The 24,289-nt window shown below is 48.1% G+C and overlaps 1 protein-coding gene across 2 annotated transcripts in view; it reads left to right on the top strand.

Moving 5' to 3' along the window:
• The window catches only part of POLR3GL (RNA polymerase III subunit GL), a 154,046-nt gene that overhangs the window by 106,889 nt on the left and 22,868 nt on the right, over nt 1–24,289 (top strand). Inside the window, exons 1-4 of one of the 2 annotated variants that reach the window (XM_083167065.1) lie at nt 2,518–2,660; nt 3,903–4,060; nt 6,359–6,488; nt 21,752–21,820. In XM_083167065.1, the coding sequence (XP_083023191.1) occupies nt 2,552–2,660; nt 3,903–4,060; nt 6,359–6,488; nt 21,752–21,820 (466 nt within the window). In that variant the 5' untranslated portion in view covers nt 2,518–2,551. Of the gene's footprint in view, nt 1–2,517; nt 2,661–3,902; nt 4,061–6,358; nt 6,489–21,751; nt 21,821–24,289 lie in introns of those variants that run through there. The other variant, XM_083167066.1, reaches the window with a different exon arrangement.

The raw sequence follows: 24,289 nt of genomic DNA, 5'->3' as shown, positions 1-24,289 counted from the left end.
CTCTCTCACCAGCATAATTATTGTCTCTCAGTGGCACGATGGGGGGGGGGGGAGGGGGATGGGCATAGCAGACTTTTGCTATGGGGCCCTAAGAGTTCTAGTTACGCCTCTGCCCTTAGTCCCTGGAGATTGCCAATACCACCTTACCTCACCCGGGTAGAGAGAAAGGTAGGTGCTCAAAGAGATGGTATTTGAGCAAAGGTCTCCAGCGAAAAAAATGGAATAATCTTTTTGAGAGGGGGCCCTATATAAACCTTCATAGACCCATGGGGTCCAGTTGGCAGTACAATCCAATTGCTGGATACGGTGTAAAGGTGTAAAGATACCTTTTGGTGCATATAGGGCACCATGCTTAGGTGAGATACCATTACTCAGGAGTGACCAGCCAGAGGGGGATTGTAAAGAAACCTTTACAGGCATATAGGGCTCTGGCAGACAGGTCAGTGTTTGTGACTCCATCCATCTAGTATGAAAATGTTGCCGCATTTATATCACTGACCTGTTCTCTTTTTGTTCCTGTTTTCTTCTCAGTCTACATTATCTGTGAGACTACTTACCTGTGGAGTACATTCATCGAATGGGAGGAAGATCACTAATATATGCAATATTCGAGGCAGCGCAATAGTGTTCATCATTTGTCTTTGCATGCTTGCTTCTCTTTAGGGATTGGTAACCCTAGGCATAGGCAAATGCAGGGGGGTTTCTTGTTGCCCAGAAACCCCCCTTCTCTTGACAAGTGCCTTATATTATGAGAACAATAGCACTGGTATATAATATGATCAATAGAGCTGCCACCACATCATGCAGTGTAAGGGACAGAGCTGAGCTGCTGCACATGCCCAGTGTACCAGCTTCTTCTACCACATTTACTGTATGTGTGGATCTGAGCCCTCAAACATCGCAAACGACCAGAGAGTAGCTGCAAGGAGGAAGAGACAGGAGCCTTACCATGAAGTGGGAGATTGTGAGCTTACAAAGCGCAGTACTGGTTCTATTATGTTTGTGTATTTATTTATTATATGTTTAATTTTTTCCTGACCAGTTATTTTATTTAAATTTTTGATACAGCCTATACTATAGACCATCTGTACTGTTTAATGTTAATACTGTATTCCATACAGTATCCAGTGTATAAAACATTTTCAGGGCTGTTACCGCTCCCCCAGACTCCTGTAATTACTCCAATGTGCTACAGTGGAAGATTTTGGATTACATTTGGAAACCCCCCTCTAAAAATCCTGCATTTGCCACTGCTAGTTGATCACAGAGCAGCCACCTTGAGGCGCAATTATCTTTGATATTTTTTGTGTTTTAGGTGTCTAGATCGCACATGTGTTAGGTCGACATAGGGCTTTTCACAGTTTTTTTACCCGAATGTCAACACAGTCGACATGGACATGGTTTTAAATGCACTGCATCGCATTGGGAGCCAAGGCAAACTGACTGCACAAGTGTGCAGTGCATTTGCCCCCGCAGTTACCCATTAACCAAGTTGGTACTTATGTATTATCTGGGCTCCCATGTTAAATGCACCCCATTTTTTCATACCCCTACTATCCAACTACGCATGGAGTTGATTTTATATAGCGTGGCGAGCGCAGCGAGCCACCGTGCCCGAAGCGGACGCGGTCTCATAAGAAAAACGGGAGCCCAGATATTACATAAGTACCACCAAGTTTATACTGCCTTTACTCTGTGTTTTGAAAGTGCAGTTTGTGGCCAGTAATGACAAGTGTGAGGGGGGGGGGGGGGGGGGCCCTGTTTAAAGTGACCTGGGCCCCCCGAAGGCTTAATCCGGCCCTGAATGGGTGGGTCTATTCTCACAATTACCCCAGCCGCAACTCCCTTATCTCTGGCCCCCACTCCGATTGCTGTGCAAGGTATAAAGAGATCTGAGTGTGTCTGCTTTTATAAAGGGTGGAAGAAGTGCTGAACATGCGGCTCTCCAGCTGTTGTGGAACTACTCATCCCAGCATGCCCTGCCACAATTTTAGCATTTCCTAATAGGAAGACTGGGGCAGTGCATGCTGGGATGTGTAGTTCCACCACAAATCGAGAGCTACAGGTTGAGCACTCCTGCACTACATTATGGTTTGTCGTGCATTATGTCAATGGCCAATGGGCCGACACAGTTATAGAGCAAAGGTCGGCATAAGTTATTTTACGTTACATTCCTGCTAAATCCACATTGGATTTTTCTTTGTAACAACCATCTGCTTGTTGACCTTTTGCGGGGGTCAACATAAACAATGTGGACCCTATGATCCACACCCCTACACTTATTGGAGGAGCAACCGATAGCAATACAAGGGGCTAGATGACTAATGGGTTAAATGCCCATTTTCTTCTGCCTGCCATCCCAGTAGTTACCCCCTATACGGTGTGTCTCACTCAGAACAGAGACCTAGTACAGTAGTAGCACTGGCTGTGCTAATAAAGAGCTCTCGTCACCATGGTAACCACGAGCTCCCCTGGACCTCACAGCTCTGCTCCGCCCACAGCCTCTCTTGTGGTTAGTTGCTCGACAGTGGACCGGCAGGTGGGCGAGCCAATGGCCATGCGGAACGTCAGCAGCGTGCGCCGGGGTGCCGCCTGCGTTCCACGTGTGGCGGAAGTAGTCTGCGTTCCATGTGTGGCGGAAACAGCATGCGATGAAGAAGGTAAATACTGTTCTGATGTATATAGGTGGGAAACGTCTGTCTGGACGTGGCTAAGTCATGTGCGTCTTCTAGCTGTCATCTTTTAACATTGTGCAGCGCAACAAACCAGATATAGGGATCTGGCTGGTGTAGGTGTAGAACTGGAAGTCTCAGAACGTCATGCCATCAATTAGCTGGCAGAGCATTCTGGACTTGTAGCTCCACAGGTGCACGAACCTGAAGCAATGCATTAAACTGCAAAAGTGTTTCATCTTTTCACTTTAAAGGGTCTATTTTGTCCTGTCACAGCAGTGCTATTTGGCCATGCTGGGATGTGTAGTTGAACCGCAGCTGGTGGGACACTTATTTCTCATCTTCCCCATCAAGCTATAAATGCATTTTGGACATCTACTGAAGTACTAAATAAATATAAAGAAAGATGACTTGTAATACAGGCTGACTTACTGGAGTCCTGCGGGTCCTAATTCTTCATTACATACGCACACGGGTTATATGGGAGGTGCATCGGTGAGACAGGGGCTTATTCTGGTTGGGTGGATCTCTTGGCATTGACGCAAATATTGAATTTCAGCATACAGCGCATATACGGATGCTATATGTGCAGCTCTGGCTGAGTCTAATTCTGGGTGGGTAGTGTATGTCATAACATCACCTAATAACAGGGCTGGGCAACACCGGCCCTCCAGATGTTGATGAACTACACATCCCAGCATGCCTTGCATCAGTTTCAGCATGGCCACATAGCAAAACTAATGCAAAGCATCCTGGGATGTGTAGTTCATTAACATCTGGAGGGCCGGTGTTGCCCAGCCCTGCCTAATAACATTAACACCCTATGGGGTGATTCAGGTTGTTCCTTCGGGGTGGAGAGGGTGCTGTGGCAGAGGGCTCCCCTAGCGTTTTATGGGCATCCACCCGACCCTCTGCACACCTGCAAAGTCCTCATTTTGACATACAATCCCAATTGCCGACTTCAGCCCACCCCTAAATATCGGCAGCCTGGCAATGAAACTGCAGCGTCCATGGGCTGTGAGCGATGCTGTAGAAAGAGATCCCACATGCTCAGATCTCAACCCGTTAATAGTGGTTTAATCAGACTCCGTATCAGATAACACTCAGCTCTTTTCCTCGCTCCCCTGAGAGAGTCCCTTGTGTATCTTCTGACAATGGTCACATACTAATGATGCAGAGTTTGATACGTCTAGGACTGAACTGTAACCTTTGTGTCTCTTTTACCTGCAGGTCGTATTTATTTGTTTTTAACCAAGTCCGCCCCCAAGATGGCAGGAAGAGGCCGAGGTCTTGGCCGGGGCCAGATGACATTTAACATTCAGGCTGTGGGCATAGGAAGGGGTGAAACCTTACCTCCGCCCACCCTCCAGCCTCCCCCCTTGTTCCCTGTAAGTATGGTATTTTTGGTGTTCTCTTTATGGGGAGAAATATTGTGTTTGCAGCTTAGTGCACAGGTAAACACCAGCTGCCCGAACGAACATCCGCCCTGCTCACACATGTGTTAAATCTGAATCAGGCCCATTGTCTGAATGTGGATACCTGTCTCCATCCGTCCTGCACAGATATGGTAATGCAGCAGGATTTCGGCACTATCTGACATTCCTTCCACGTTGTGTCAGGACCTGAATCTTGTCCCGTATTGCCATATTTGAAGATAAGAGGGAATTACATTGTCCTTCTGCAGTGCAGGAAGTATCAAGAGAGGAGGCAGCCTTCGCCCGTGCCCCCTTCTCTCTAGCCACCACAGCAGTAGACTATGGGCACTAGGGTTGCTTGAAGACTCTAGAGCTGTACCAGAGCCTAGTACGCATTAACAGGTCTCCAGGAAAATGGCTGCTGTTCAATTTCCAGGTGGTTTCTCCAGCGCTGCTCTGGAGGGTAAGTATTAAAAAAATGGTTGCAGGGTGTGCGGTGTGTCCCCCTCCTGGATGCCAGGGTCCCGTGTGCACACACTGCACCCATTATAGTAACACCAATGTACCTATATACAACGTATATCTCATTAAAATGTAAAGTTTTAAATGAAGAGATGTTGACGCCTGGTTTCTGTCTCCATATTGCTTCTGGGTGGAGTTGATATGTAGATTCATATTGTAAATTCAGACGTATTTGATCGCTGAGGTAGAAACGCATTTATTTATGTGTTACTAGTAATCCGATGTGATAAAACTATCTCTTACAATCAAAACATTTCCTTCATTTCTTCATTCCTTCATTCCTTGTGTTTCACTTCATAGGAAACACAAGAAATTGTTAGATTGTTATTATGTTCCTTTTCTAATAAGACCAAAACAGCTTTAAACCCAAATAGTTGATATAAATGGGAATTCATACATTTCAGGAATATGTTCTATTTTCATACTACATAGGTCTCAAACCCGGTCTGCAGGAATCCAAACAGTTCATGTTTTTCAGTTCTCCTCACATCATCGCAAGTGGTATAATTAGTTCTACCTGTGGATCTTTTAAAATGTGTCAGTGCGTAATGAGTGCACCTGTGCAGCTGCTGAGTGACCTGGGAAATGTGTCAGTGAGTACTGAGCGTACCTGTGCTTCTGCTGGGTGACCTGGGAAATGTGTCCGTGAGTACTGAGTACACCTGTGCTCCTGCTGAGTGACCTGGGAAATGTGTCAGTGAGTAATGAGTGCACCTGTGAACCTGCTGGGTGACCTGGGAAATGTTTCAGTGAGTAATAAGTGCACCTGTGAACCTGCTGAGTGACCTGGGAAATGTGTCAGCAAGTAAGGAGTGCACCTGTGCAGCTGCTGGGTGACCTGGGAAATGTTTCAGTGAGCAATGAGTACACCTGCGCACCTGCTGGGTGACCTGCGAAATGTGTCAGTACGTAATGAGTGAACCTGCTGAGTGACCTGGGAAATGTGTCAGTGAGTAATTAGTGCACCTGTGAACCTGCTGAGTGACCTGGGAAATGTGTCACTGAGTAATGAGTACACCTGTGCTCCTGTCAGGTGACCTAGGAAATGTGTCAGTGAGCAATGAGTACACCTGCGCACCTGCTGGGTGACCTGGGAAATGAGAAGTCTGTATGAGTAATGAGTGCACCTGTGTGCCTTTTAGGTGAACTGGGAAATGTGAGCTGTCCAGGGCCCTGAGGACCGAGTTTACTTTAGTATTTATCACTGGCCCCAATGCAGAGCAGCTTCTCAGCTGGGTCATTTGCAACTGCCACAGACACTGGGCTCAGATGCCCAGGAGAGCAGATGTACACAGCAGTATTGCAAAGGCCAAGGTTTGACTGATCCAAGCTAAAATAGTTTTTATTTACCAGATACATCAGCCGTTTGCTGAAACCTTTTGTTGGAAGAAGTTCTGTGTTTCCATTCCATTGTACTGACGTTGGACTGGAGGCCCAAGTGTAGCTCTCTATATTTCCATCTCCACATAGTACAACTCTGCAGTCCAGCCTGTATAAGCTGCTGATATGTAATGTTGCCTACTACCGATAGCTGGTAATCTCAGCAGAAACCTGCATGCGACTACCATGGAGCTTTGCGGCTAGTCCACTCAGCCCCTAAGATACTTCTGCTCGCTCTGATTACTGTACAGTGCCACCATAGGCCCTCTGTCACCATAGGCCCTTAGACTCACCATATGCTCTGTTGAACGTTCCGTCCTTTCTCAGATGAAAGCGAGACATGTTACTGATCTCCTCTTCTTGCACCAGGCCTTGGATTTTAAGCCCGTACCCCTGCAGACAGGCGAGGAGGTGGAATATATGCTGGCCTTGAAACAGGAATTACGAGGGTCAATGAAGAGCCTTCCTTACTTCATAAAACCCGCGGATCCCAAGAAAGGTACCGTGTACTTGCTGTCATTCTGCAGTGTGATGTCTCCATGGCGACTCTGCTCTGTGATGTCACGTTCTTCTCTCTTATGTCACTTCCTGTCTCTACTGTAAGATAGGGTTGCTATAATATCTCTTTAATTGCAGCCATATACAAATTATACAAGTTCTGTGGGAATTCTGAGTTGGGTGTAAAGCAAAATAGCAAGTAATTTTTCCCCTGGACAAACCATGCTGCGCTGCAGGGGGTAGATCTGCTCAGTGACATGGGAGCCGTGTGCTGCACTGTATATTATGTAACAACGTAGTAGCTGGCAGTGCACACCAGGAGCATTCTACAACTCACGGAACTCCAAAGAATAAAAACAAGGGGCGGGCCACCAGGTCATGCCCCTCCCCAAGAGTCCATGCCTCTCCCCAAGAGTCCATGCCCCTCCCCACAAGTCCATGCCCCTCCACAGGAAGCCACACCCTCTTTTGCTGGCACGCTTCTGCACGCACATAAGGAAGTCCTACCACGCCGGTTGTCCGTAAAGGGACCGCACCGCAGCAGATGTAACACGTGCAGACAGAGTTATATTTCAGAGGTGCGTGTAGTCAGGGAAAGCAGATCCTCCCCTTTCAAGCTACAGTTTTTCAACTACAAAAATTATTAGAAAATTACAAAGACGACATTGATAACTTATACGCATCTTCTTTGTATTATTGCAGTCGTATTCTATGGTATAAACTGACCAGAGCAGGGCTACCTTGCTGGTAAAGATGAGAGATGAGGCAGCAGCAGTTCAGCCTCAGCTCTCATAGTTACACCTGCAGAGCGGGGTAGGGCCACACTGCGGCCGGTAATACTGCAAAGAATATGAGCCAATGGAGCCATGCCTCACAAGTAAATAGATGTCCAAGATCTGTGGGGTTTTCTTTAGACGTTCATTTTAACAAGCGTGAGATATGAGGATCCATGTGACATATGCACGGTCACCCCAATATTTACCAGTTCTCAGAAAGAAAGGCATTATGGTTAGACAAGACAAAATTCAAAACTGCGCAACAGTCAAAGTTCAAATGCTAAAATAACATTTATTCAATTTAAATAATAATAATGAAGAATATAGACAGATAATTATAACATAATGTCATAAAAAAACCTTAGTCGTACCACTCTGGCTAAAAACAATGGGCATGAATCACCCCAACATTATAAACTATCTCATTCCCTGCAAGCAAGACCATTGATGGCACTTTAAGAGTGTTAGTATTGCAACAGTATTAGTTGTTAATATAGGTAAGCATATAATTAACTGGATTAATCCGGGTTAGTAAACAGTTGTAATGAAGTAAAGTTAGTGTGCTGGATTAGCAAATGATGTGCTATAGCCTGCTAGCTCATAGGATGCTTTAGTGAAATTATTTATTCCAGTATAGGTAGTGTTCATTCTAGCACCCGCTGTCTTTGAGAACCCATGCAGTTCCTCTTCCCTGCCTGGGGTGTCGCTGTCTGCTATGGTGTTTCTAGCACAGGTCTGGTTTGCATACCAGTGCTAATATACAGACCACACTGTGCTAGAAGCACTACAGCAGACAGTGACACCCCAGGCAGGGAAGAGGAACTGCATGGGTTGTCAAAGATAGCGGGTGCTAGAATGAACACTATATAGGCACACGGTTGTACTGGATAGTCCTTTATTGAGTCTGGCCAGACATTATAACAGAGGTACCTTAATATTGTCACTGTGTCTCAGATCGCTGAGCTCCCAGTTGCTGGAGCTGAATCACCTTGAAAGGGCAACTTTATCCGGAGTCCTGGCTTCTTGTAGATGTCAATATAAATTCAGGTAGATAATCTGATGACAAGTGAAGACTGAAAGGGATTTAGTAGACTGACGCGTTTCTACGCCTGCTTGACGCGCTCAGCAGCTTTCTCAATGAGATTTGGTAAAAATATTTTATGGGTAGACGTCTAAGTGATGATTAGTATGAGTATAGCCTTCTTGCAGATTGAGGCACCATACAGTACCTATGTCACCCCTGTCTCCAGGCATGACTTCTGGGCAGATGTGTGCACTGTGATTGACACTGCTGTGAGTTTCCTCCTCAGTAGAGGAGATGTCTACCTTACAGATACATTAGCACCTGACCACCGCACCACACTTCTGTACCTAGAACTCACCTGCTACATGAGTACAATACTTCTACATAGAGGGGCTCCGTTGCATAGCTTTGGACATGTTGAGCGGACAACCACTTATGTGGACAACCACTTAGGCATTATGTGAAGACCAGGAGGTCCTGACCATTTATACATTTGTTACCTGCATTTTCTATCACTCTTGGGGCACTTATTCAGAATCTGCCCAGCTATTCCGGACCCAGCGTGTGGCCTGCGCAGCATGAATAGGTCATAGGTCACGCTGCACAGTCCGCGCGAAGCCGCTGGAACCCTCCCGCCTCCAAGTAAGTTAATGTGGGGGACGAGGTTCATTTTTCTTTTAGGAATGCCAATCCCGGGATTGTGAAAATGCCCCGGGGTTGGCATCCCTTGTCTGCAGTCGCGGGATGTTTGGGTATGAGTGTAAGTAGTTGCAGTTGGGGTCTGGTAATGTGGCTGGGCAGATCAGCAGCGTTGGCAGTCGGCACTTACATCCACGCTATAAGTGTTGGATTATCGTATGGCAGCAGTTGTCGGGAGTCTGTTTCTTCTGTAACGTGGATGATCCGTGGCCCATGGGTTTTCAGCCTTGGACCTCTACAGCTCCGCTGGTTGGTAGAGATGGGGTGATTGCCAGGGAAAAAAAATATAGGGGGTTCTGGAGAAGATAGGTGGGAAGACCTGGGAAAGCAGGGTCTTGGTATAGGTAAGGATGGCCAGCAAATAGTGGCTGAGTTTAATTGCAGCAGGCCCTGCATTGGCAGATAGCCATCCCTTGGTCAACATGCAGAGGTTTTTGCCGTCGGTGGAATGGTGGTGCACATGCTGAATGGGAGGCGTAAGTTTGCCCGGACACACTGGTTTCTCCTCCCTGCAACAGCGATGTCCGCAGCCATCGGAAGAGGTTGGGCAGGGGGCTTACATAAGATGAACAACATTGCGTACCCAAAAAGAAAGGTGTAGCTGGGGAGTTGGGGCAGGAGAAAGAGGGTGGGGGATAGTTACAGAACGCGCCCAATATGTAAATAATGCTAAAAGTCTTCCAAATAAGTCGATGAACTGGAATTAAAGGAGCGTTTAGAGTAGGGAGGGGGAATGCATCCCAACATGCCCTGCTACTGTTGTAGCATGACAAAATAGCAAAACTGTAGCAGGGCATTCTGGGATGTGTAGTCCAACAACAGCTGGAGGGCCCAAGGTTTAGTGTAAAGGGCATAACAGAAACATGGCTGGAGATGGCACATTGTATGGTGTCCTTGGCAGTGCATTGCCATATGGCGTTACTAACTAAGCGATGGGGACAGACGTCAGATGAGCTGTAACGCAGCTGTGTGACAATGACAGGAGTCACTATATTAGATATAGCTGGGTAACCGGAGATGGAGAAGGCTGGTTAGCTGTATACTGCGCAGTGAGCCGGTGCAGGGACAGAGTATAAACTGCGCAGTGCACCAGTCTGTGGATTGTATCTTGCGTTACTCCCCGCTGCACGTGCTCAGTCTGTGTATTGTGCGCGTAATACACCCTGCCGCTGGAGAGAGAGAGAAAGCCTGTAGAAATGGCATGTTAAAATTCAGATCAGCAAGTAGGGAATACACCTATATTCTTGTAATTGTATATTCTTTTTATATCATTTTTTATTATTTATTATTTCTTTTTTGTCCACTAGGGGGCACAGGAGTTCACGCTGGGTATGAGAGGTGAGGTAGCAGAGCGTGCACCAAAGGGTTACAAAAATGTACCCAGCATGCTCCCTGCCTCCCTTCTCCCTCATAACCCGCCCCCTGACCCTGGGTCACCAGTTTTTTCTTTGGTGCCAAGGAGAGAGCAGCACCATTATCGCGGCTGTTAGAACAGCCATGGGTTAGAGCTGCTGCGGCGGGTGCTCTTTTAGTGAATCACCGGCAGCGCAGCTCCATCACTCGGCGACGGCAGCGCTGGCGACTGGGCTTGGGGACTTCCGTCGCGGGACCCTCTCTTGGAGGCTCCCGCATGCTGCACTCCGTCCCCGGGCAGGTAAGCGGCGGTTCCCTGCTTGCAGGGAGCCGCGTCTAGCAGCGATCCCCCCCCCCGTTTGTATGGGAGTCAGCGGGGGGGCAGGCAGTGGGGGTCTGGACTGTTCCACCTTTCCACTAGATCACCAGGGACAATTAGTCAGGCTATGTCCCGGGGGTTGATGCCTGAGGGGGAGGTTAGACAGCCTGGGAACCTACAGCCATACACATTGGAAATGTTGTATATTGGGCCTGGTTAGTACTTGAGTGGGAGACCACATAGGAACACCAGGTGCTGTAGGTTAGTCCCTCCCCCACCCCTGGGGAAGTGCTGAGGCTTGCTCTCTGATTGCCCCAGGTGTCCCAGCTCCTCGTTAAGGTCCTAATCAGCAGCCATTCTGGCACTTGCTGGGTTTAGAGACGGAGGCTGCTGGGATTCTCCCCCACACCCTGCTCCTGGAAGCCTGGTGTGTGTGTAGTATTTCTCCTCTCCTGCTGCTGGCTGGATTGTTGAGCTCTGCTGATGTCTTCTTTCCAATATCATTGGAAGCTTGAAGACAGCCTGGGATCTACAGCTAATGCTGTATATTGGGCCTGGTTAGTACTTGAGTGGGTGACCACATAGGAACACCAGGTGATGTAGGATTGCCCCAGGTGTCCCAGCTCCTCATTAAGGTCCTAAGCAGCAGCCATTCTGGCACTTGCTGGGTTTAGAGACGGAGGCTGCTGGGATTCTCCCCCACACCCTGCTCCTGGAGCCTGGTGTGTGTGTGTGTGTGGTATTTCTCCTCTCCTGCTGCTGGCTGGATTGTTGAGCTCTGCTGATGTCTTCTTTCCAATATCATTGGAAGCTTGAAGACAGCCTGGGATCTACAGCTAATGCTGTATATTGGGCCTGGTTAGTACTTGAGTGGGCGACCACATAGGAACACCAGGTGCTGTAGGAGTACGGAGGGTGTAATGGTTAGCATTACTGCCTCACAGCACTGAGGTCCTGGGTTCGATTCACACCATGGCCCTAACTGTGCGGAGTTTGTATATTCTCCCCGTACTTGAGTGGGTTCCCTCCGGGTACTCCGGTTTCCTCCCACAATCCAAAAAAAAATATATATATATATATATATATATATATATATATATATATATATATATATATATATATATATATATATATATATATATATAGATACAGAAGTACCAACACACTCGCCATTCCTAGGAATGGGGTGCAAACAGCACCCACATCCCAGGGTGGGGTGCGGTGGCCTGTGACCACACACTAGTAAATACAAACACAGGGGGCCCAGCACTCACTACAACAAACTAACTCACCTTAACATTCAAATAATCAATAAATAAATAATGGGGTTTTAGTTCATGAATTGATCAATGCATTTAAGCTTGCAGCCCATCGCCAAGGGACCCCATTTCACTGCAAGTCCTACACTAACTGGTTTTCTTGGGAACCTGGCACCTGCTTACACATCATAGCTAAAATGAACATGTGTTTTTTCTCTGGGTTAATGCTCAACTGCCAAGTAACATGGCTTTTATAAGGTGAGACAATCCCAAACACAGCACCTGAATTAGTATTAAAGGGGCAGCTGTCACAGGTTTCAGGTAAATGAGCTTATCAAGGGTGCATGAGAAAGCTATGATCACAGTAACAGAGGTTAATTAAAAATCAACCCAAATATATAGATACAGAAGTACCAACACACTCGCCATTCCTAGGAATGGGGTGCAAACAGCACCCACATCCCAGGGTGGGGTGCGGTGGCCTGTGACCACACACTAGTAAATACAAACACAGGGGGCCCAGCACTCACTACAACAAACTAACTCACCTTAACATTCAAATAATCAATAAATAAATAATGGGGTTTTAGTTCATGAATTGATCAATGCATTTAAGCTTGCAGCCCATCGCCAAGGGACCCCATTTCACTGCAAGTCCTACACTAACTGGTTTTCTTGGGAACCTGGCACCTGCTTACACATCATAGCTAAAATGAACATGTGTTTTTTCTCTGGGTTAATGCTCAACTGCCAAGTAACATGGCTTTTATAAGGTGAGACAATCCCAAACACAGCACCTGAATTAGTATTAAAGGGGCAGCTGTCACAGGTTTCAGGTAAATGAGCTTATCAAGGGTGCATGAGAAAGCTATGATCACAGTAACAGAGGTTAATTAAAAATCAACCCAAATATATAGATACAGAAGTACCAACACACTCGCCATTCCTAGGAATGGGGTGCAAACAGCACCCACATCCCAGGGTGGGGTGCGGTGGCCTGTGACCACACACTAGTAAATACAAACACAGGGGGCCCAGCACTCACTACAACAAACTAACTCACCTTAACATTCAAATAATCAATAAATAAATAAATAATGGGGTTTTAGTTCATGAATTGATCAATGCATTTAAGCTTGCAGCCCATCGCCAAGGGACCCCATTTCACTGCAAGTCCTACACTAACTGGTTTTCTTGGGAACCTGGCACCTGCTTACACATCATAGCTAAAATGAACATGTGTTTTTTCGCTGGGTTAATGCTCAACTGCCAAGTAACATGGCTTTTATAAGGTGAGACAATCCCAAACACAGCACCTGAATTAGTATTAAAGGGGCAGCTGTCACAGGTTTCAGGTAAATGAGCTTATCAAGGGTGCATGAGAAAGCTATGATCACAGTAACAGAGGTTAATTAAAAATCAACCCAAATATATAGATACAGAAGTACCAACACACTCGCCATTCCTAGGAATGGGGTGCAAACAGCACCCACATCCCAGGGTGGGGTGCGGTGGCCTGTGACCACACACTAGTAAATACAAACACAGGGGGCCCAGCACTCACTACAACAAACTAACTCACCTTAACATTCAAATAATCAATAAATAAATAATGGGGTTTTAGTTCATGAATTGATCAATGCATTTAAGCTTGCAGCCCATCGCCAAGGGACCCCATTTCACTGCAAGTCCTACACTAACTGGTTTTCTTGGGAACCTGGCACCTGCTTACACATCATAGCTAAAATGAACATGTGTTTTTTCTCTGGGTTAATGCTCAACTGCCAAGTAACATGGCTTTTATAAGGTGAGACAATCCCAAACACAGCACCTGAATTAGTATTAAAGGGGCAGCTGTCACAGGTTTCAGGTAAATGAGCTTATCAAGGGTGCATGAGAAAGCTATGATCACAGTAACAGAGGTTAATTAAAAATCAACCCAAATATATAGATACAGAAGTACCAACACACTCGCCATTCCTAGGAATGGGGTGCAAACAGCACCCACATCCCAGGGTGGGGTGCGGTGGCCTGTGACCACACACTAGTAAATACAAACACAGGGGGCCCAGCACTCACTACAACAAACTAACTCACCTTAACATTCAAATAATCAATAAATAAATAATGGGGTTTTAGTTCATGAATTGATCAATGCATTTAAGCTTGCAGCCCATCGCCAAGGGACCCCATTTCACTGCAAGTCCTACACTAACTGGTTTTCTTGGGAACCTGGCACCTGCTTACACATCATAGCTAAAATGAACATGTGTTTTTTCTCTGGGTTAATGCTCAACTGCCAAGTAACATGGCTTTTATAAGGTGAGACAATCCCAAACACAGCACCTGAATTAGTATTAAAGGGGCAGCTGTCACAGGTTTCAGGTAAATGAGCTTATCAAGGGTGCATGAGAAAGCTATGATCACAGTAACAGAGGTTAATTAAAAATCAACCCAAATATATAGATACAGAAGTACCAACACACTCGCCATTCCTAGGAAAAAAAACACATGTTCATTTTAGCTATGATGTGTAAGCAGGTGCCAGGTTCCCAAGAAAACCAGTTAGTGTAGGACTTGCAGTGAAATGGGGTCCCTTGGCGATGGGCTGCAAGCTTAAATGCATTGATCAATTCATGAACTAAAACCCCATTATTTATTTATTGATTGTTTGAATGTTAAGGTGAGTTAGTTTGTTGTAGTGAGTGCTGGGCCCCCTGTGTTTGTATTTACTAGTGTGTGGTCACAGGCCACCGCACCCCACCCTGGGATGTGGGTGCTGTTTGCACCCCATTCCTAGGAATGGCGAGTGTGTTGGTACTTCTGTATCTATATATTTGGGTTGATTTTTAATTAACCTCTGTTACTGTGATCATAGCTTTCTCATGCACCCTTGATAAGCTCATTTACCTGAAACCTGTGACAGCTGCCCCTTTAATACTAATTCAGGTGCTGTGTTTGGGATTGTCTCACCTTATAAAAGCCATGTTACTTGGCAGTTGAGCATTAACCCAGAGAAAAAACACATGTTCATTTTAGCTATGATGTGTAAGCAGGTGCCAGGTTCCCAAGAAAACCAGTTAGTGTAGGACTTGCAGTGAAATGGGGTCCCTTGGCGATGGGCTGCAAGCTTAAATGCATTGATCAATTCATGAACTAAAACCCCATTATTTATTTATTGATTATTTGAATGTTAAGGTGAGTTAGTTTGTTGTAGTGAGTGCTGGGCCCCCTGTGTTTGTGTGTGTATATATATATATATATATATATATATATATATATATATATATATATATATATATATATATATATATATATATATATCCATATCGTAGTGGATAGCACTCTCCCAATCCTTGAGCCAACTGCCGGGGTGCCTGATTATTTGAATGTTAAGGTGAGTTAGTTTGTTGTAGTGAGTGCTGGGCCCCCTGTGTTTGTGTATATATATATATATATATATATATCCATATCGTAGTGGATAGCACTCTCCCAATCCTTGAGCCAACTGCCGGGGTGCCTGAAGCCAGAAAGTCCCAATCCTGGGTACTTCCAAATATATACGAGTAGAGAAGTGGAAGACACTCACCGGACTTGCTGAAGCAAAAGTTTTTTAATGGTACATACCACTTTTCAAGTCACCATGTGCATAACAGTGGGTACAGGTCGACGTTTCGGTCCTGGCTGGACCTTTATCAAGACCCCCTTTCTGCCTCCTCCAGTGTGAGGAGGCAGAAAGGGGGTCTTGATAAAGGTCCAGCCAGGACCGAAACGTCGACCTGTACCCACTGTTATGCACATGGTGACTTGAAAAGTGGTATGTACCATTAAAAAACTTTTGCTTCAGCAAGTCCGGTGAGTGTCTTCCACTTCTCTACTCGTATATATATATATATATATATATATATATATATATTTTTGTCCCAGCTCCTCATTAAGGTCCTAATCAGCAGCCATTCTGGCACTTGCTGGGTTTAGAGATGGAGGCTGCTGGGATTCTCCCCCACACCCTGCTTCTGGAGCCTGGTGTTTGTGGTATTTACCCTCTCCTGCGGCTGGCTGGATTGTTGGGCTCTGATGCGGTCTTCCTTCCAATATCATTGGAAGAGATGAAAGTTTGAAACACTGTCACCATTCATAGTATTGGCTTTGCATATACGGTGTCTCCTTTTCAGCTTGCTGAATTGTTGAGTTTATCTGCCCATACCAAATGGCTTTGCTAAAGCTTTGTGGGTAAGGCTGCAAGTGTGTTGCTTGGGTGTCAGTGTTGTAACTGCTGGTGTTTTTTTGTCTGTTATCATGGACAGTATGCCTAAGGCGAAACCTGGCAAGGAGACTCCATCTCCGATGCAGCGTACCTGTAGGGTATGTGTGGACATACTCTCTCGGCAGGAGGAGGATATCTGTTCCAGGTGTTTGGCCCTTGAAGTAGATCTTCTGCCGCCTTCACAGCAGGAACCGGCCTGGGCTTCGACCTTGACTCAGGTATTGACATATTGACCGCTTGTCAACTCCTTACCTCCTGCGCCCCTGCCCCCTGTGCCCATGCCCCCTGTGGCAGTGGCCAGCACCAGTGTTGGGGCAGCTCCTGCTTATGTAGAGCCCCCTTGGTGGCAATCCTTTGCACAATCTGTGCAGGGGTTGACGGCTACTCGGGCGGGCAGGGATTCCAGGAGGCAGTGTAGGCAGCAGAGTCCCGATGCGGGTTCTCCGCGTTCCGATTCGGATTCCAGCTCAGAGGGGAGTTCTTACTCTTCAGTGGCGGAATCCGCAGAGGCCGATGACACTTTGTCCTCAGCGGAGGTAGAGTCTCTGATGCAGGAGGTTAAGGCAGTCCTCCAGAGGGAGGATGAGGCTCCTGCCCCTAAAAGTAAAGACCTGCTTTTTAAGCGTCTTAAGAAAGTATCGGCCCAGCTCCCGCCTTCGGCCCTCATGGAGGATTTATTGGAGACTGCGTGGTCTCAACCGTTTAGAAGGTTCCAGCTTTCCAAGCGACTTACTACTTTTTAACCTGTTCCTCCCACAGAGAGGGCTAAGTGGGAAAATCCTCCCCTGGCGGATGATCATGTTGCGCGATTAGCTCGCGCTTCAGTACTGCCCATTTCGGATTCTTCATCTTTGAAGGACCCCTCTGAGAATTTCCTCAGGACTGCTTTTTCACAGGCAGGGGCCATTAGGTGTACCACGCTTGCCGCGTCATGGGTGGCCAAGGCAGTGTCTGAGTGGGCGGGCAAGGTGGAGAGAGGTTTGTCCGATGGCACTAGTCCTTCCTCTAGATTTTCCTCATCCACTAAGGGAGCCAAGCCCTGCACCAAGCAGCCCTGGGCTACCAGACGTCCAGTGGCTAAACAGGTCAGGGAGGTGGTCTCCAGGGGCTTTGCCCTGACATTCCGGTTCCCCACTCCTCAGTGTTATTTTTGCACAGGTCTTCCAAAGGACCCAGCGAAACGACAAGTGCTACAGCTTTCCATCTGCTCTCTTTTGGACTTGAACGTCATTGTTCCAGTTCCTCAGGAGCAGAGGGGTCAGGGGTTCTTCTCCACCCTATTCTTGATTCACAAACTGGATGGTTCTCACCGTCCTATCCTGGATCTGAAGTCGCTCACTATTTTTCTGCGAGTGCCGAAGTTTCGCATGGAGTCCCTGCGTTCGATCATTCTCTCACTGGAGCCAGGGGACTTCATGGCCTCGCTAGATATACTTCACATCCCCATCCGACAGGAACATCAGCACTTTGAGGTTCGCCCTTCGGGTCGAACACTTCCAGTTCAGGGCGCTACCTTTTGGTCTATCTACAGCTCCCAGGGTGTTCACCAAGGTGATGGCGGTCAGGGCTGCACACCTGCACCGGCTGGGGATTCGGATGATTCCATACCTGGACGGCCCACTGATTTTGGAAAGTCCCCAGACCTACTACGGAGTCATTTGCAGGTTGTGATTACACTTCTGTTCTCTCACGGTTGGAGGATAACCTGGAAGAAATCGTTTCTTACTCCTTCCCAAAGGACACTTCACTTGGGAGCTCGGCTGGGCACTCGGTTGTAGAGAGTATATCTTCCAGAGGATAAGATCCACTCCCTTCAGAGGAAGATTCATTCCCTTATAGGTCACAGAAGGGTCTCAGTACACAAGTGTATGGTGGTGTCTTCGACATGGTAGAGTATACACAGTTTCACTCGCGCCCACTTCGGCTTTACACTCTCAGCCAGTGGACAGGAGATCATACTCGTCTAAGGAGTTAATTGATCACACTGCCCCCGAAGGTTCGCCTGTCTCTCACATGGTGGTTAAAGACAGACAACTTGTCTCAGGGCCGCCCGTTTTGGATTCCATCCTGAGTCTTGCTTACCACGGATGCCAGCCTATGGGGCTGGGGAGCGGTTTGCAATTCTCAATCTTTTCAGGGTCGCTGGACGGCTCAGGAGAGTCGCCTTCCGATCAATCTCCTGGAATTGAGAGCAATCCTTCTGGCTCTTCAGAGGTTGGGGTCCCTCATCCGAGGGTGCCCTGTAAAGATCCGGTCCGACAGCACCACGCCCGTGGCTTTTATCAACAGGCAGGGCGGGACACGCAGCAAAGGAGCAATGAAAGAAGTCTCCAAGATATTCAGGTGGGCGGAGAAGCAGATTTCTGCAATCTCTGCAGTCTTCATCCCAGGGGTTCTCAATTTTGAGGCAGCCTTTTTAAGTCGGCAAGATAGTGTACGCATTCCCCCTGTTTCAACTCCTACTTCGCCTTCTGTGGAAGTTCAGGAAGGAGGGAGGAATGATGATCCTAGTGGCCCCAGATTGGCCCCGTCGAGGTTGGTATGCGGATCTATGGAACCTGTTGGTAGCCTCTCCTCTGAGTCTACCTCTGCGTCCAGACCTAATTTCACAGGGGCCATTCCGACACCCGGACTTGAGTCGCCTGGCTTTGACGTGCTGGCTGTTGAGGTGTCCCTCTTTAGAGGTTTTCCGGGCACTTCAATCGTCTCCTTTCGAGCCTCTGGAGGAGGTGGATCTGAAATGGCTATCCTGGAAGGTGGCTTCTTGTTGGCTATTTCCTCAGCACGAAGGGGGTCTGACATGAGTGCATTAGAATGGAAACCGTCTTTTCTGGTATTTCACCCGGACAGGGTGGTTCTTTGTACCAAACTGGATTTTCTTCCAAAGGTGGTGTCTGAGTTTCACCTTAACCAGGAAATAGTGGTGCCTTCTTTTCCAGGTTCTTCTGAAGCTGAAGCTTCTCTTGATGTAGTCCGTGCGTTGCAGATTTATCTTCGCAGGACTAAGTCAACTTGTAAGTCGGGTTCACTGTTTGTGCTTTATGGGGCCAATAAGAGGCTGGCCCGCTTCCAAACAGTCCTTGGCGAGATGGCTCAGATCAGTGGTTCGCCAAGCGTATCTTTCCGCACTGATTACTCCCCCGGAGGGGATTAATGCACATTCTACCAGGTCTGTGGGTACATCCTGGGCCACTAATCGAGGCGCCTCGGCTGAACAGCTCTGTAAGGCGGCTACTTGGTCCTCTTCCCAGACCTTTATCAAGTTTTATGCATTTGATACCTTTGCATCGGCTAATGCACAGTTTGGTAGACATGTGCTTTCCGCAGTCCAGGAGCGTCCCCCACCCGTGAGGGGACAGCTTTAGGACGTCCCAGCGTGAACTCCTGTGCCCCCTAGTGGACGAAAAAGAAAATAGGATTTATGGTCTTACCTTGATAAATCCCTTTCTTTGAGTCCATAGGGGGCACAGGACGCCCTCCCAGACGCACCTGGTAGCGGGGCTTCCTATGTAGGAAAGTTCCATGGCTTTAGGGCCTGTATGCTATGTGGGTGTGCGTTTGCTCTTCCTTCTTCTCTGGCTCTGCTCCTACCTTGGCTTGCTAACGAAACTGGTGACCCAGGGTCAGGGGGCGGGTTATGAGGGAGAAGGGAGGCAGGGAGCATACTGGGTACATTTTTCTAACCCTTTGGTGCACGCTCTACTACCTCACCTCTCATACCCAGCGTGAACTCCTGTACCCCCTATGGACTCAAAGAAAGGGATTTATCAAGGTAAGACCATAAATCCTATTTTTTTTTATTTATTTCTCAGCCCTTCCCCTGGTGTACAGCCATGTGTCTATGACTGTGTGCTAATGCCAGTATCAGCCCTTCCCCCGGTGTATAGCCTTGCGTCTGTGACTGTGTGCTAATGCTGATATCAGCCCTTCCCCTGGTGTACAGCTGTGTGTCTGTGACTGTGTGCTAATGCTGATATCAGCCCTTCCCCCGGTGTACAGCCGTGTGTCTGTGACTGTGTGCTAATACCGGTATCAGCCCTTCCCCCGGTGTACAGCCATATGTCTGTGACTGTGTTCCAATGCTGGTATCAGCCCTTCCCCCGGTGTACAGCCATGTGTCTGTGACTGTGTTCCCAATGCCGGTATCAGCCCTTCCCCTGGTGTACAGCCGTGCGTCTGTGACTGTGCGCTAATGCCGGTATCAGCCCTTCCCCTGGTGTACAGCCGTGCGTCTGTGACTGTGCGCTAATGCCGGTATCAGCCCTTCCCCCGGTGTACAGCCGTGCGTCTGTGTGCAAATGTCGGTATCAGCCCTTCCCCCGGTGTACAGCCGTGCATCTGTGACTAAATACTAATGTCGGTATCATCCGTTCCCCCCGGTGTACAGCCGTGGGTCTGTGACTGTGTGCAAAGTCCGGTATCAGCCCTTCCCCCGGTGTACAGCCATGTGTCTGTGACTATGAGCTAATGCCGGTATCAGCCCTTCCCCCGGTGTACAGCCATGTGTCTGTGACTATGAGCTAATGCCGGTATCAGCCGTTCCCCCGGTGTACAGCCGTGCATCTGTGACTGTGTGAAGGTGGAAGCATACCCTAATGAAGTCTTAATGTAAGCTAGGCACATGTCCTGCCGATGTGGAGGCATGTGGGTCTTATGATGCGCACAGCGAAACTAGGCCCTGCGTCAAAGTATCAGACAGTGGGTGTAAAACATTTGCTTGGTGCAACCATAGTTTTTCTGTTGTAGACATTTGCTGTCTAGGTTGACAGCAAATGGTCAAAATGTTGCCACCTGCAAAGGTCAACATGAGTGGGGGGGGGTTTTTATGTCAATGTCCACACCCGAGTAAGTGAACCCCCAGTTAGTTTACCATGTCCCCTTGCCCGCCATGCTTTACCGTTAACAATATTGTCATAATTACAGCCCCATCATTTTGCTTTCCATGAGGAGACAAATGCAGTCACCACATAGAACCATGTCCATTCTTATGGCCTGGTGTCTGCAGATAGATTGCTTCAGCCTATCCACCGGCAAGCGGTAGCCATTTTGTCAGCCGACCCAAGCATCCCTCTATCCAATTAAATGTTTCTCATCCCAGACCACCTCGCCTCATCATGTGGCGCAAATGAGAGGTCAATATGCTGCCGGCACATCTAACATTTTAGATAACCCGGTGCCCGGCGGCAGAGATTAATTAGCTAGACACCCCCCCCATAACACCGTCTGTCTGTGTGGGAAATGCTGTATAAAGTTGGGTGTGTTACCATGAAACTCTGCAGCCATGCCACGAACGCTGACATATTAGGGTCTGGCAGTCATTTATAAATAAGGAGGATTATATTTATTGCAGAGAGGCTGCGAGGTCTGGGTGCGCACTGGACTGTCTCCCGGGCCACCGGCGACTGCATCTAGCATCGCTGCCTGTCCCCTCTCCCTCCTGGTTATCACATAGCCTGTTCCTCTCACTATCTACGTGTTATATTGATTTCGCCTCTCAGTGACGCATGCAGTTCTGTCTATTTTTATCTTCCTGTTTCTTTTCATTTTCTCTCTCTCTCTCCCCTCAGATGTGGAACGCTACTCTGATAAATATCAGACGTCTGGACCTGTTGACAATGCTATTGACTGGCACCCCGGTAAGATCGCAACATTTCTCTGTGCCGTCCTATTAAGCGGTGCAAATATCTGACGGCACACTCAATCCTTCTAAAGGTTAGGCCCCGCTGCTGCCGTGGCAGTGTCGGTAACAGAGATAAGTGTCTCGGGGCTGAAATGGGGACACTGGGCGATATTATCCCATGTGTGAGGTAATACTTCCTCAGGCTGCTCCCCGGCTGACTCAGCCATCTCTGCCACAGCTCTGGGACATTCGCCGGTCTCCATGAGGAGTGGGTTAAATGTGTCTCTATCATGATTCATTAATTGATAATCATTTTAATTAACCCAATGGGTAGTCCTGTATGTGTGGTTTTACTTTTGCTACGAAAGGGCCTGATTCTGAAATGCATGCGGCAGGATATACTCCTTCACACTTATGCATGTATGTGGCTGAATGAGACGCCCACTGTAAGGGGCCATGCGTGCTGTAATTCCATTTGGTGCGTCCATGACAACTTGCGGCAGCCATATTGCAGGGGCAGATTCTCCGTCTGACCAGGGCCTCCCGGGCGCTTAATGGAATCTATTATCACCAACAACATACAGCTGTGAGAGGCAACACAAAGGCCGCTCTACACTGCACCCTCTATGTGTAGTGGCATCACAGCACTAAGACCCCTCAACATTGCACCATCTATGTGTAGGGGCATCACAGCACTAAGACCCCTCACCACTGTACCCTGTATGTGTAGGGGCATCATAGCACAAAGACCCCCTCTCTGTGTAGGGGTATCACAGCACTAAACCTTCTCGCCACTGCACCCACTATTTGAAGGAAACATCACAGCACTAAGACCCCTCACCATTGCACCCTCTATGTGTAGGCGCATTACAGCACTAAGACCCCTCACCACTGCACCCTCTATTTGTAGGGGCATCACCGCACTAAGACCCCTCACCACTGCACCCTCTATGTGTAGGGGCATCATAGCACTAAGACCCCTCACCACTGCACCCTCTATGTGTAGGGGCATCACAGCACTAAGACCCCTCACTACTGCACCCTCTATGTGTAGGGGCATCACAGCACTAAGACCCCTCACCATTTCACCCTCTATGTGTAGGGGCATCACAGCACTAAGACCCCTCACCACTGCACCCTCTATGTGTAGGGGCATCACAGAACTAAGACCCCTCACCATTGCACCCTCTACGTGTAGGGGCATCACAGCACTAAGACCCGTCACCATTGCACCCTCTATGTGTAGGGGCATTACAGACCTAAGACCCCTCACCACTGCACCCTCTATTTGTAGGGGCATCACAGCACTAAGACCCCTCACCACTGCACCCTCTATGTGTAGGGGCATCACAGCACTAAGAACCCTCACCATAGCACCCTCTATGTGTAGGGACATCACAGCCCTAAGATCCCTCACCATTGCACCCTCTATGTGACATCACAGCACTAAGACCCCTCACCACTGCACCCTCTCTGTGTAGGGGTATCACAGGACTAAACCCTCTCGCCACTGCACCCTCTATGTGTAGGTGACATCACAGCACTAAGGCCCCTCACCATTGCACCCTGTATGTGTAGGGGCATCACAGCACTAAGACCCCCTCACCAATGCACCCTCTATGTGTAGGGGACATCACAGCACTAAGACCCCTCACCACTGCACCCTCTCTGTGTAGGGGTATCACAGCACTAAACCTTCTCGCCACTGCACCCACTATGTGTAGGAGACATCACAGCACTAAGACCCCTCACCATTGCACCCTCTATGTGTAGGCGCATTACAGCACTAAGACCCCTCACCACTGCACCCTCTATTTGTAGGGGCATCACCGCACTAAGACCCCTCACCACTGCACCCTCTATGTGTAGGGGCATCACAGCACTAAGACCCCTCACCACTGCACCCTCTATGTGTAGGGGCATCACAGCACTAAGACCCCTCACTACTGCACCCTCTATGTGTAGGGGCATCACAGCACTAAGACCCCTCACCATTGCACCTTCTATGTGTAGCAGCAACACAGCACTAAGACCCCTCACCACTGCACCCTCTATGTGTAAGGAACATCACAGCACTAAGTCCGCTCACCACTGCACCCTCTATATGTAGGGGCATCACTGAACTAAGACCCCTCACCATTGCACCCACTATGTGTAGGGGCATCACCACACTAAGACCCCTCACCAGTGCACTCTCTATGTGTAGGGACATCAGAGCACTAAGACCCCTCACCACTGCACCCTCTATGTGTAAGGAACATCATAGCACTAAGTCCCCTCACCACTGCACCCTCTATGTGTAGGGGCATCACAGCACTAAGACCCCTCACCACGGCACCCTCTATGTTTAGGGGCATCACAGCACTAAGACCCCTCACCACTGCACCCTCTGTGTAGGGGCATCACAGCACTAAGACCCCTCACCACTGCACCTTCTATGTGTAGGGACATCACAGCATTAAGATTCCTCACCATTGCACCCTCT

Source organism: Crinia signifera, chromosome 12 (genome assembly GCF_055691185.1).
Source record: "Crinia signifera chromosome 12, ASM5569118v1, whole genome shotgun sequence".
NCBI lineage: Eukaryota > Metazoa > Chordata > Amphibia > Anura > Myobatrachidae > Crinia > Crinia signifera.
The sequence above is the reverse complement of the archived record's forward strand: the minus strand, read 5'-3'. Positions and strand labels throughout refer to the sequence as shown.